A 12,268-nucleotide genomic window follows, 5' to 3' on the forward strand; every position below is an offset into this window, starting at 1 on the left:
AACATCTTTGTAAATGTGGGATAAGCAGATATTTTTCTAAGAAGATATAGAAAGCGTTAGCTGTAAATGAAAAAACTGATAAATTGGACTTCATCAAATTAAAATCTCTGTTCATCAAAAGTCATAGTTAGGAAAGTGAATGAGCAAATTCCAGACACAGTGAAGATATTTGCAATATATACATATCTGACGAAGGACTTATGCACAAAATATATAAAGATCTTTTATAACTCAGTAATAAGGAGACAAATAGTCCAATTTAAAAATGGACAAAAAAATCTGATCAGATACTAATAAGCACATGCTCAACATTAGTCATCAGAGAAATACAAATTAACATCACAAGGAAACGTCAATTCATGCACATTAGAATAGCCAGCATGAAAACAACTCCTGACACTAAATATTTGAAAGCATGTGATATACGCAGAACTCTCACACATTGCTGGTATGATTGTAAAACAGTACAACTACTTTTGATTAAAGTTAGGAGTTTGTTAAAATGTTAAACATACAGCTACCCTATAACCTAGTAATTCCAATCTTGAGTTATTGAAGGGATATGAAAATATTTGTCCACAAAGTCCTGTACACTTAACTATACACTTAAAATCTGTACCTTTTCCTGAATGTAAATCATATCTCAATTTTAAAATTTGAGATTAAAAAAACCTCTTGCTTGGTGAAGATCAGATGTGGAGTCAGACTAGAATGTGAAGACAAAGGCCACCACCTTCACTCCATGGAGGCACTGTGGGGATGGAGTGGGGTGAAGGGACCTGAGCACAGGACGTCAGTGCCATCTCCTGGTTCACAGGGAGTATTTGGAATGAATATAATGATCTTCAATAAAATAAGAACATAACAGCAGGGGGAGGGGGGGAAGATCAACCTGGGAGGAAAAGGACCACAGAAAAGAGAAGCGAAGATTTCCCCCAAACAAAATAAACTTTTCACAGTGGTCAGGAGCACTGCCATGTACTCACTCGTCTTGTAACAATAGGATCAAGGTCTTTAGGTTCCCGGTGACTAAGGGTCATGAGATCTGCATTGAGCGTTCGAATGCGCTGGAAGCGAAGGCGTATATATCGTGCAGAAGTAAATTCCAACAGCTTGGGTGACAGATCATCAGCACTTGGTCTGCTGTTGATTAGTGATGTATGAATCTGAAGATGAAGGCATTAAAATAAACAAATGTCAGTTTAAACATGCAAAAATACAGCCCTGGTTGTTTAACTTTGGGATGTAATCTTTACAAGGATACTATCTAAAATCAACGCAAAACAACAAGATTCTTGTTAAAAGCTGTCTTACATTTAACTACTCATAAATGTCCATGATCTCAATACTCTTCAACTTGTTGAAGTTGTCCATTCCAGTGTCTCGGAGACTGCTGGAAACCTTTTAACAGGACCACTTCTCTCTAGCATCTATCATTAGGCTACAACGTCTCTGAAACAAATTCTAAATGTCATGAACAGGCTGGGGAGAGCAAGGAAACAGTGTCAAAAAGCCAAGGATACCTGCTCTCTTAATTAATCCCTGCTCTTCAAACAACATGGGGCTTGCTGCAGAGTTTCTTCTGTGAAGAGCACTTGAGAGTCCTTGTACTTTTATCTCACCGAGCCAGGTGCTACTAAAGAATGGGTTTTTTTCCATTACACCATGACTTTAACGAAGTGTGTACAGTCTGGGCATGCTGAGCACCATGCCGTAACCCTTCATGGGCATCTCCCAGTCCTCGACACCCACCAAAAAGGAGAACTTCACAGGGAAAATTGGGACTATCTCTTTTATTTTATTTTTTTTTTGACCAGTAAAGGGATCGCAACCCTCGGCACGGTGTGGTCAGCACCACGCTCGGCCATCCCTATATAGGATCCGAACCCGCAGGCCTCAGTGCTATCAGCACTGCACTCTCCCGAGTGAGCCACACGGCCAGCCCTGGGACTATCTCTTTTAGAGGCTTTTTAGCCCTCTTTAATATTTCATCAAGCATTCTTGCCCTGATGTTGGGGGAAAGATACTCCAAAGGAGGATCTGCTGGAGTTATTAAATCACAGCAAAGTGAAGACTGAGGGATGTCCTTGAAGGGAAAAAATCAATAAGGTAAAATGTATCTGTAGAAAAATTGACCATAACAGACACCATTAGAAGCTACTTTAAATACAGCTAGATAGCTACATGAAAGATCTTTGTATTGACAGATATCAATTTTAAGTGTTTAATGCTGGATCTTACAATGGCTATGAGGCAGGGGACTCTGATGAAAAAAATAGACATCACTGCAGTGGGCACAGTACCTCTCCATGCTCTAGTGGCACCAGTCTGGAATAATACGAGGTGCAGATCACTTCATCGTCAGCCCTGTAAGTGGGTGGCCCCCGTCTTGGAGTTATATTGTAGCGAGTCAAACACTCTGTGTCACTAACTGCATAATACTGCCAGGGGCTGAATGTGGTGCCATTCAGAGAGCGCTCCAAAATCCAGTTTCCAGGGCGAGGGGCATTGGCAGCTTTAATGATGACATATGCAACCTGAAAGACCTGAAACAAAAACACTGAAAAACCTCAACCCACAGTCATTGTAAGTCAAGCAGAGAAAGACAAACCACATAGTCTCACATGGAACCTAGAATAGTTGAACTCAAAGAAGCAGAGAGCAGAATGGTGGTTACCAGGGTCTGGGGGACGGAGAAATGGGGAGTTGTTGGGCAAGGGGTGCAAAGTTTCAGTGACGCAGGATGAAGGAATGAGTTCTGGAGATCTAGCGTGCAGCGCGGCGACTGTAGGTAACCAAATTGGACTGTACACCAGAGATTTACCAAGAGGGTAGTTCTTAAGTGTTCTCACCACAAACACACAAAAGGTAATGATGTGACGTGATGAATACGAGAGTACTTCAAAAGGTTTTTGGAAAAATGGGATTAAAAGATACTACAAATCCCCCCTTGAGCTTTTTGAAGACCCCTCATAACAATTATCTTGATTATGGTGATTATTTCACAATGTGTACATGTACCAAATGATCAAGTCATACACCTTAAATCTATACAACAAAAAAATTAAAAATAGAGTCAGTAGCAACTGCTCACAAACTGACGTGCTTCTTGAGAGAACTGCTATATGATTATCATCCATGTCTCTTTATGCTGTTAAGTATAATCGCTTATACACGTTAATGAGAACTATGTCCCATGAATATTCTCCTGGTGGTATGTATTTTAAAAATAAACTCAAAAAGTACTCACAAATAAGTTTGTATTAATATTATTAACAACAGTATTCGTATTAAGAGCTTGTTCTCTTGTTTCCAATGTCTTTCTCTAACTGGATTCTGCATAACAGTAGTATTATATTATAGTAATAACAGTGTTATATGTATTTCTCATAGTAATTTGGAGATACCACAATGAGAAAAAAGTCAGCCCACTACACGCCTTCTAGAACAGCTAAACTCCAGAACACTGACAACACCCAGTGCTGGTGGGGACGTGGAGCAGCGGGGACTCCCGGTCACTGCCGGCGCCATGGAAGACAGTTTAGCAGCTTCTCACACGATTAAACATACTCTTAGCACATGATCTAGCCATTCTGCTCTTTGGTATTTACCCACGTGAATCGAAAACTTAGGCCCACAGAAACACCTGCACGCGGATTTTAAAGCAGCTTTACTCGTAGCTGCCAGAACTTGGAAGCAACCCAGGTGTCCTTCAGCAGGTGAACGAGCACACAAGCTGCGGTGCATCCAGTCAATGGAATGTTATTCAGTGATAGAAAGAAATGAGCTAATAAGCCACAGAAGGTAGAGAGGAACCGTACACGCATATTCCTAAGTGAAAGAAGCCAGTCTGAAAGGCTCCATGTATGCCATTCTGGAAAAGGCAAAACTACAGAGACTGTGAAAAGATCTGTGGTTGTCCAGGGTTCAGGGCAGGGGAGGGATGAATAGGGGAAGCCCAGGGGATTTTTAGGGCAGTGAAACTGTCCTGGCTGATACTGTACTGGTGGATCCATGTTATTATACACTTGCCCAAACCCACAGAATGTACAGCATCGAGTGAACCCTAACGTAAACTTGGACTTAGCTAGTACTAATGTATCAATATTAGCTCATCAATTGTAACAAATGTACCCCACTCATGCAAGATGTTAATAATAGGAGAAACTGGAGGGGAGGGAGAGAGTGAGGACGTATATGGGGGTTTTTTTCTGTAAACCTAACGTTGCTCAAAAACAGCTCTATTATTTTTTTTAAAAATTAAAAGTCAGAGTGGAGAGGAAGCAAACTGGGAATACAGGGCTGCAGATGACCATTAACAGAATGAGGAAACAGCCACGCCAATCTTGACTTTGGAAGAGACCCCAGGAGATATCTAGCCCCAAATCCAGCACTAGGAAGGAGTCCTCTCTCCAATAACCCAGCCCTGTGAGAGCACTTCCAGTGCCAGGAAGTCCACTAGCTCCCAAGACGGTCCTTTTGTTTATGACAGCTATGGCAGCTGCCCCATTCATCACAGGGTTTTGGGTTTTTGGGGGGTTTTTTGGGTTTCTTTTTAACAGTGATTCAAGGTCCCCCATAAATTCTACACTCTGGAGCTACAGAAAAGATGTCGGATTCCTCTTTCACATAACTGTCCCTCAAATATTTGAACGTACCTATCACACATCACTTCCAGAATCCAAAGTCTTCTGGTTTTCAGTTTCAACATTCTGGTTTCCTAAAACATTCATCATTTAGCATGACCTCATCTCCTTATCATGATGCTCTGGACACACCCTTACTCTAAAATGTGGATGCCAGGAACTGAATACCAAACTCCAAGTGTTTTCTGAATTGGGAAGAACAGAGTGAAAATATCTTGTCCCTTCTTTTAGTCAATCAGCCTTAGCAAGCATTCACTTTTCTGAGAGTAACTAACTCAGGATTACTAACTTGGATTACTAACTCAGGTGGGAGTTGGAGCAACAACAACAAGAAAATGCCTTTTTCCACATTAACAGCCACTTGCTACAGCTTTCCTCTAACCCAGATTGATATTGGTGATATTTTTAAACCAAAGTCCTGTACTTTCTCTTAAAAAAAAAAAAAATATATGTGTGTGTGTGTGTGTGTGTGTGTGTGTGTGTGTGTGTGTATGTAAAAGTGTATGTGTATAGTATATACACACATATACATACACATGCATGTGTAATGTGTTGGGGAGGAACTTGTTATTCACTTACTCTGAGTCTTATTGCCTCTGGGTTTTTGGGAGTTTTGTTTGTTCTCTTTTTAGCTTCTCCCCATCTTAGCCCCCACCAATTCCAGGAACAGAAGAGTCCCTTAAACTTAGCTGATCACAAACCACTTAATTCCACAGGACAATTCTCTATCATTATAATAACTTCGTTCACCTACAAGACCTGTCCCCCAATCAAGCTTAGTCTGCATGTGATACAACTGTGTCCAATATTTTGGCGATCCACCTTAACGTGCCTTCTTTCTAGAAGGCAACCACTGATTCTAAAGCACATTTGAAACAAAATAATGTTCTCAGGGTTTCGATAATGAGGACAAGGGAGAACATCCTCATATGCACTCCTGTTTTGCAAATATTTTCATCATGAAAGTAACACTCTATGAGCATGTGGGCCGTAATCACTCACCACCATTGCACAGGTTAAACTAGACTACAAAATGTACAGAAGGCAAGGTAATTTACAGAGACATCTGAAATGGAACATATTTACCTTCTGTCTCCCAGTTTCACACTTGAAAATGGAAGGAACTAATGCATGTTAACAGCTTTACTCACATCATCTCATTTAATCCAAACAAGCCTATCATTGTTATTGTGCCCATTCTACATATTTGGAAACTGATGTAGAGACAGGTCAAGGAACAAACTACTAAGTTGCAAGTCCCATTAAAAAGCCAGGTGGTCTCACTCCAGAGTCCTTAACCACCATGATTATCACCTGCCATAGCAAACACATCTAAGGTCCCAAATATCCAAACACATCTAAGGTTGCTGAACTTTCTTTTTGTAATACTACAAAAAAAAAAAAAAAAAAAAAAAAGACTCCTACATTCACTTGGAAACTATGTTCATAGCTAAAGAAGCACAGGGACAGTTGTTCCAGTTAGTTCTGCACTTTCTGTGATGACAGCCCAGGATGAGTAGGGAGCAGAGGTGAAGAGAGCACAAGAAACAAAAATTCATGACTGCTAATGTCTACAGAGCACTGACTGTGGCCAGCAATAGTGCTAAATGCTTTATTAGAATTACAAACTCTTCAAATTCATACAACAGTACTTCATGAGAAAAATGATATTTTTCTCATGAAGTACTGTTATTTCCTCTACCTTACAGGTGAGGAAACTGAGGCACAGAAAGGTTAAGTAATCTTCCCAGGATCTCACAGGTACTACACTGTAGACAGTGGGACTTGACCCCAGCGGTCTGTTCTCTTAACCACTATGCCACATCACGCCTACAGATGGCAAGGAACGGGGGACAGAAATTCTAGGCTGAGGCAACTGGTGAGCACGAACCCAGTTTTCCCAACCTCTTACTTCAATCAGTGGCATTTATCTCAGTGCCACGTTCTAGTACTTTACCAAGCCCTTGTCAGCTTTTATACTGAGAGGTTAGTCATATGTAAGAAAATGATACAAAAGAGATGAATAACCATAGTGGAAAAACTTTAGGACAAGCCCGCAAGGGAGGATTTGGTTAACTCTTATCTTGATTAAAGCTTTCAGCTAGGAAACTGGTCAATGTTTGCACAATCTCTCAGTAGTCCTCAAGGAAACAAACTAAGAAGGAGACTGAAAGCTGTAAGCCTGATAAAGAGGAGAAGGATGCTGTGAAGGGTCGAAATCCAGTTTGTCTTCACTAAAGCCCCATTACGGGCTGAAGTGTGTCCCCCCAAATTTCATATGTTTAAGTTTTCAGAATGTGACTGTGTTTGGAGATAGGGCCTTTAAAGAGGTGATTAAGGTAAAATGAGGCTCTTAGGGGGGACCCGATCCAACATGACTGGTGTCCCTATAAGGAGAGGAAGTTAGGACACAGAGATGCACAGAGGGATGACTACGTGAAGACACGGGAAGAAGGTGGTCGTCTACAAGCCAAGGAGAGAGGCCTCAGCAGAAACCAACTCTGCCGAAACCCCGATCTTGGACTTCCAGCCTCCAGAACTCTCAGGAAATAAATTTCTCTTGTTTAAGTCACCTGCTCTGTGTTATTTGTTACGGCAGACCTAGCAAACCAATGTAACCCCTACTTCACCAACCATGTGTTCACAAATAGGTCTAATACATGATACAGAAAAAGTGAGGCACTGTCTGCTAGCATATAGAATTACAAGCCTTTGTCCAAACAAAACCCACACTATTTCTGTCGCCCTTCTTTTGCATGGCTGACTAAACTTCCTTTTCTCACCATGCACGGTTGGCTGAACACAACTGATGATGCAGAGGTTTGCACTACAGTCATCATTCCAGTCTTGCCAAACCTGCAGCTGATACAGCCGTTTTAAATCCACTTTCATCACGGTTTTCCACCAACTGGCTTTTGTTAATGATCACTGGAATGCACATAAACAGTGTCACATAAATAAAGTGGGCACACATCAAACGCCACCTTCTACAGAGGAATCCAGACAGGAATTTCCATGTGGGCCTCAATCTTAAATATATGAAGTACCTCTCAGGCACAGATGTCTGAAAAATAAAGATAGCCTTATTTTCCAGTGTCAGAGGTCAATTTCCCACGTGCAGGGAGCAGTGAAGTCTCTCCTGTTCATGGCAAGCGCAGCTGTGCTCTGCACCACTGACCTCTCATGCAAGCTGCAGGCCCCACACCACACAGGACGCCTTTCTGGAAATTCTCCATAGAGGGACTCATCTGCCTCCATGGCAGTAACTGAGCAGTGAAGGAAGAGATGTTTTCTCTTTTACATGAGCAAAATAAACTTTTCACAGACAAAAGAGATTTAGGTTAACACTATGAATTTATTTGATATATGAGTATAATATTGCTCAATCATCCCTATGAAAGGGGTGACTTTGTGCTTTGTAAGCTTTATGTCTTAGGAAGTTATTAGAGAATAAAATTTTAAGTGACCATTTGAATTAATATTTATTACTCAAGAATAAAGAAGCAATTATTTAACAGAAGGCTAATTATGAATGCAGATACGAACTACTTCAAGTTTCATAGGGTATCAATCACTAAAGCACCTAATCAATTGACGGGCATGTGAAAAAGCAATAAAAACTAGGAGAACAAGACCCACCAGTGAGCTTAGAAGGTTACCGGGGAAGGAAGGAAACCTGTGATTCACATTTTAGATAAATCTCTATGGGCAAGTACCTGAAAATGTCAGTTCTATTACATTTTAGTTGGCTGTTTTACTGTTATACCCCGACTTTAGGACCAGCATACACAATTAACAGACAAAAGGAAATAGCTTCATGAAGGAGAAGAGAATTTTGGATAAGACTAGATTTGCTTCTCTTTAAATTGGGTGCTGTCACTAGATATGCAAAATGAACAAGTCGAACTTCAGTACCTTTTGTCCCCTCTTTCTTTTCTTTTTGTTTTTTGTTTTTATTGGGGAAAGGAGGGATTGGCTACCAGTAGTGATAAATGTAGACCAAGCAGACTTCTTTCCTTAAAATTCTTAAGATTCATGTCACAGAAAATCAAGGAGTGCTCACTTTTGAACCACGCTGAGATACTTAAAGTAGACATTGAGGAGAAGCCAAAATAAGAAAGATGAACTTGGACACATATGAGGGGTCTTCAAAAAGTTCATGGAAAGATTCATATTATCTTTTAATTCTATTTTTCCATGAACTTTTTGAAATACCCTTGTAGAGGGCATAGAGGTATAAGCCCATTTAAAAAGTAAATAGCACACATGACTAGTAATCTAAAGCTGGGAAAGGAATATTTAAAAGACCTGTCAGAAACAGTTCTGTTTTCCATCAACTATAAAGGCTATTTCAAAAAGAGCCCACCAATAAGCTGATCCACAGTCCACATGTCACTATTTCCATGTGACAATGACTAACAGTATTATTTAAAGGGAAAAGTGTTGAGCCACTTTATCTAAGAAGTCAAAACTGAAAAGTAGGAAGTTGGTTTCTATTCCTAGTCTCAACGTTTTTCTCCATATAGTTGCTCCTGTAGCTCAGTTTCACCAAGTGTTTTGGAATGATTTTGCTAAATCTGTGAAAGATTCATTGGAACTACCTCAAAAGCACAACCAATCATGTCACCAAATGCCCTCTATGGAGATCTTCACTTTTCCCTCCCTGTAAGCTCTGAGTGACAGCCTAGCACCCCTAGAAAGAGACAAACCCACTTGTGACATGCAGCTACGGACATCCTCAGACCTGAGAATGCAAAAAGCCCCTTTCCTGTCCCCAGCTCCTGACCACAACCTTGGCCAGAGCCATCAGTGTTCACCTATGAGTATCTCAGCCTTTGAAATGAGGCTCTTCTCCAAAATGCAGTCCCCACTCATTCATGTTGGAATGGAGGTAGCAATAAAAACATCCCTTTCTTTTCCTCCTGACCATAGAAGCAGACTCCAGAATCCGTCATGGAGAGAAAAAGAGAAGTCAGCACTATTCTAGAAAAGAGCAAACCTGGAGGTCATGGCTGAGACGGGTGCTGCAGGGGTCTGCCCGACACTTCCTCCTGTGTCCTGGGCTCAATGCACCTGCCCGGGAGCCAAGCCCCATGGGTGAGGACCCCGGGCATCTGGGAACAACCTGTGCAGTGAAAGAAGAGCCCATGGCGCCCCGGAGGAGCAGGGCCAGCCCTTCTCCACATGCACACAGCTGCTCCTGCCCGAGGCAGGGTGGACAGAGTGCCCCACATGGACACATGAGACTGGGAACAAGGCTCCCCACGGTTTTTCACTTAAGCTCCATTCAATAAACATCAAGTGAGCACCTTCTTTGTTACAAGGACTATGGCCAGTGCTAAAAGAACAGCAGTGAAGTGGAAGATCTGTGTGGACTCTGTGCCCTCAGGGGAAAGGCAAAGGGTGACCAGGTCACCAGGGAGAGGATAGAGGTGGTGGGAGTGTCTGGGTGTGCAGGAAGGCCAGTCTAGTCTGGAGAAGGAGGGGTGGTCAGAGAAGACATCTCCGAAGAGGGGAGAGATGGACAGGAGAGGTCTAGGTGCAGGAGCAAAGTGCAGAGGGACAGGAGGAAACCCCGAGGGACCAAGCAGCACAGAGATCACCAGAGGCCCGGGGCTTGAGCGCAGGGGCCAGAGGGAGCCTGCACAGGTGCTTGGAAATCGTGAGAGATGGTGGTGTTGACTCTAAAGACCAAGAGACCAAAATAGAGATAAAAGCAAGTAAGTCTTAAAGAGTTTTCTAAAAGGTCAAAATGTGAATTAGAGGGAAAAAGGCCAAGCAGGACTTTCCAGCTGTGGCCAGCTCTTCTCCACTGGGAGGACAGGCGAGGTCTCTCCCACTGGCCCCAAAGCCCACACTTCCCCCTTCCTTCCTCAGTGTCGGAGAACTTCTGGCTGAACATATTTGGAAGCTCAACTTCTTTTCACTTCGTCTTCTCGTTCTCACATTGATGTGTTTTTGCCACAGCAGATGGAGCATGATAAGCACAGAGCTTCTCGTCCCTTCCTCTCGAACCTTCTCAGCAGCAAACACTCTCGTCACGCCCAGTGAAAGTAACAGGGGCCCTTAATCATCAAGCCTCACAAATCCAGCTGGGACGCTGCCTAGAAAGCTGCGCTAATCTGTATTCAACTAACTCTATTAAACGTTAACCTATTAGTTACACATTTACACCACCCAGAAACAATAATTATATGCTTTCTTTCCTTTGGTCACTAAATCTAGCTGAATTGTTTAGTTTTAGCACTAGGGAGACCAAAAAGCACCTTTCTCTGTGTGTGCAGATTCCACTCTTTATGAGAACCCTTGGTCTATATCCTGCTTGAAAATTCTCCTTTTTCTTTAGAGACATCCAACTTCATTGAGCATCTATCATGTGCTGGACATCAAACTCACAAATCATCACATTTAAAGCTTATTTAAAAAAGCAAATCCAAATATTCATATGTAGGATACATAATGTGTAGGAAGACTTTTGATTATTAAAAAAAGATGTGGTAAGAATGTACAACATTGCAGTTACCATGGAAAACAGTATGGCAGCTCCTAAAAAAATTAAATAAAGATTTACTACATGACCTAGTAATTTCATTTCTGGGTATATACCAAAAAGAAGTGAAAACAGTTATTTGTACAGCAGTGTTTATAAGCAGCATTATTCAAAATAGCCAAAAGGTAGAAACAACCCAAATGTCCATTGATGGATGAATGGCTAAACAAAATGTGGAATATACATATAATGGAATTTTTATTTTGACCGGTAAGGGGATCGCAACCCTCTGCATGGTGTGGTCAGCACCACTGCTCAGCCAGTGAGCGCACCGGCCATACCTATATAGGATCCGAACCCGGGGCCTCGGCGTTACCAGTGCCACACTCTCCCGAGTGAGCCATGGGGCCGGCCCCATATAATGGAATATTTATCCAACCTAAAAAAGTAATGAAATTTTGATACATGCTACAACATGGGTGAACCTTGAGGACACTGTGCTAAGTGAAATAAGCCGGACACAAAAGTACAAAAAACAGCATAATTCCACTTATGTAAGCCACCTAAAGTAGTCAGGTTCACAGACAGAGAGTAGAATGGTGCTTACCAGGGGCTGGGGAGAGAGAGGAATGAAGGGTTAGTGTCTTATGGATACAGAGCTTCATTTTAGGATGGTAAAAAGTTCTGGGGATGGATAGAGGTGATGGTTGCACAAAAGTGTGAACACACTGAACTGTACACTTAAAATAGTTCAGATGGAAAATTTTATGTTACGTATATTTTACAAGAACCAAAAAAAAAAAAAGACATGAAAATAGGGTCAGAATAGCGAATGATACAAAGACTCGACCTTTTGTGGAAGATTGAGATGTATAAGTTGAAAATGAGTAGGAATATAGTATTTCCAGGTAGGGGTCAACTCTAGAGAAGCCAATGACGTCACTGGAGGTCAAGTAAACAGCTCAGAGGAGACATTCGAAATCCCATCTTTTCATGACCCTATTTGTCAAGTTCTTACTACACTCTGGCAAGGCATGATGATACTTCACAAAATGCAAAACTGTAGGGCTTTAACCGCAAAGAAGCCCCAGCGGTGATCTGACTGAAGGTCCCCAGTTCAGCCAGAGTCCTT

General features: G+C 41.8%; 1 protein-coding gene across 1 annotated transcript in view; it reads right to left on the reverse strand.

The window, feature by feature from the left end:
• The window catches only part of LAMA1 (laminin subunit alpha 1), a 113,314-nt gene that overhangs the window by 85,327 nt on the left and 15,719 nt on the right, over positions 1–12,268 (reverse strand). The window contains exons 4-5 of the mRNA XM_063076625.1: positions 2,304–2,546; positions 987–1,166 (exon numbers count right to left, since the gene is read on the reverse strand). Of these exons, the coding sequence (XP_062932695.1) occupies positions 987–1,166; positions 2,304–2,546 (423 nt within the window). The remainder of the gene's footprint in view (positions 1–986; positions 1,167–2,303; positions 2,547–12,268) is intronic.

This window comes from Cynocephalus volans, chromosome 13 (genome assembly GCF_027409185.1).
Source record: "Cynocephalus volans isolate mCynVol1 chromosome 13, mCynVol1.pri, whole genome shotgun sequence".
In the NCBI taxonomy this organism is placed as follows: Eukaryota; Metazoa; Chordata; class Mammalia; order Dermoptera; family Cynocephalidae; genus Cynocephalus; species Cynocephalus volans.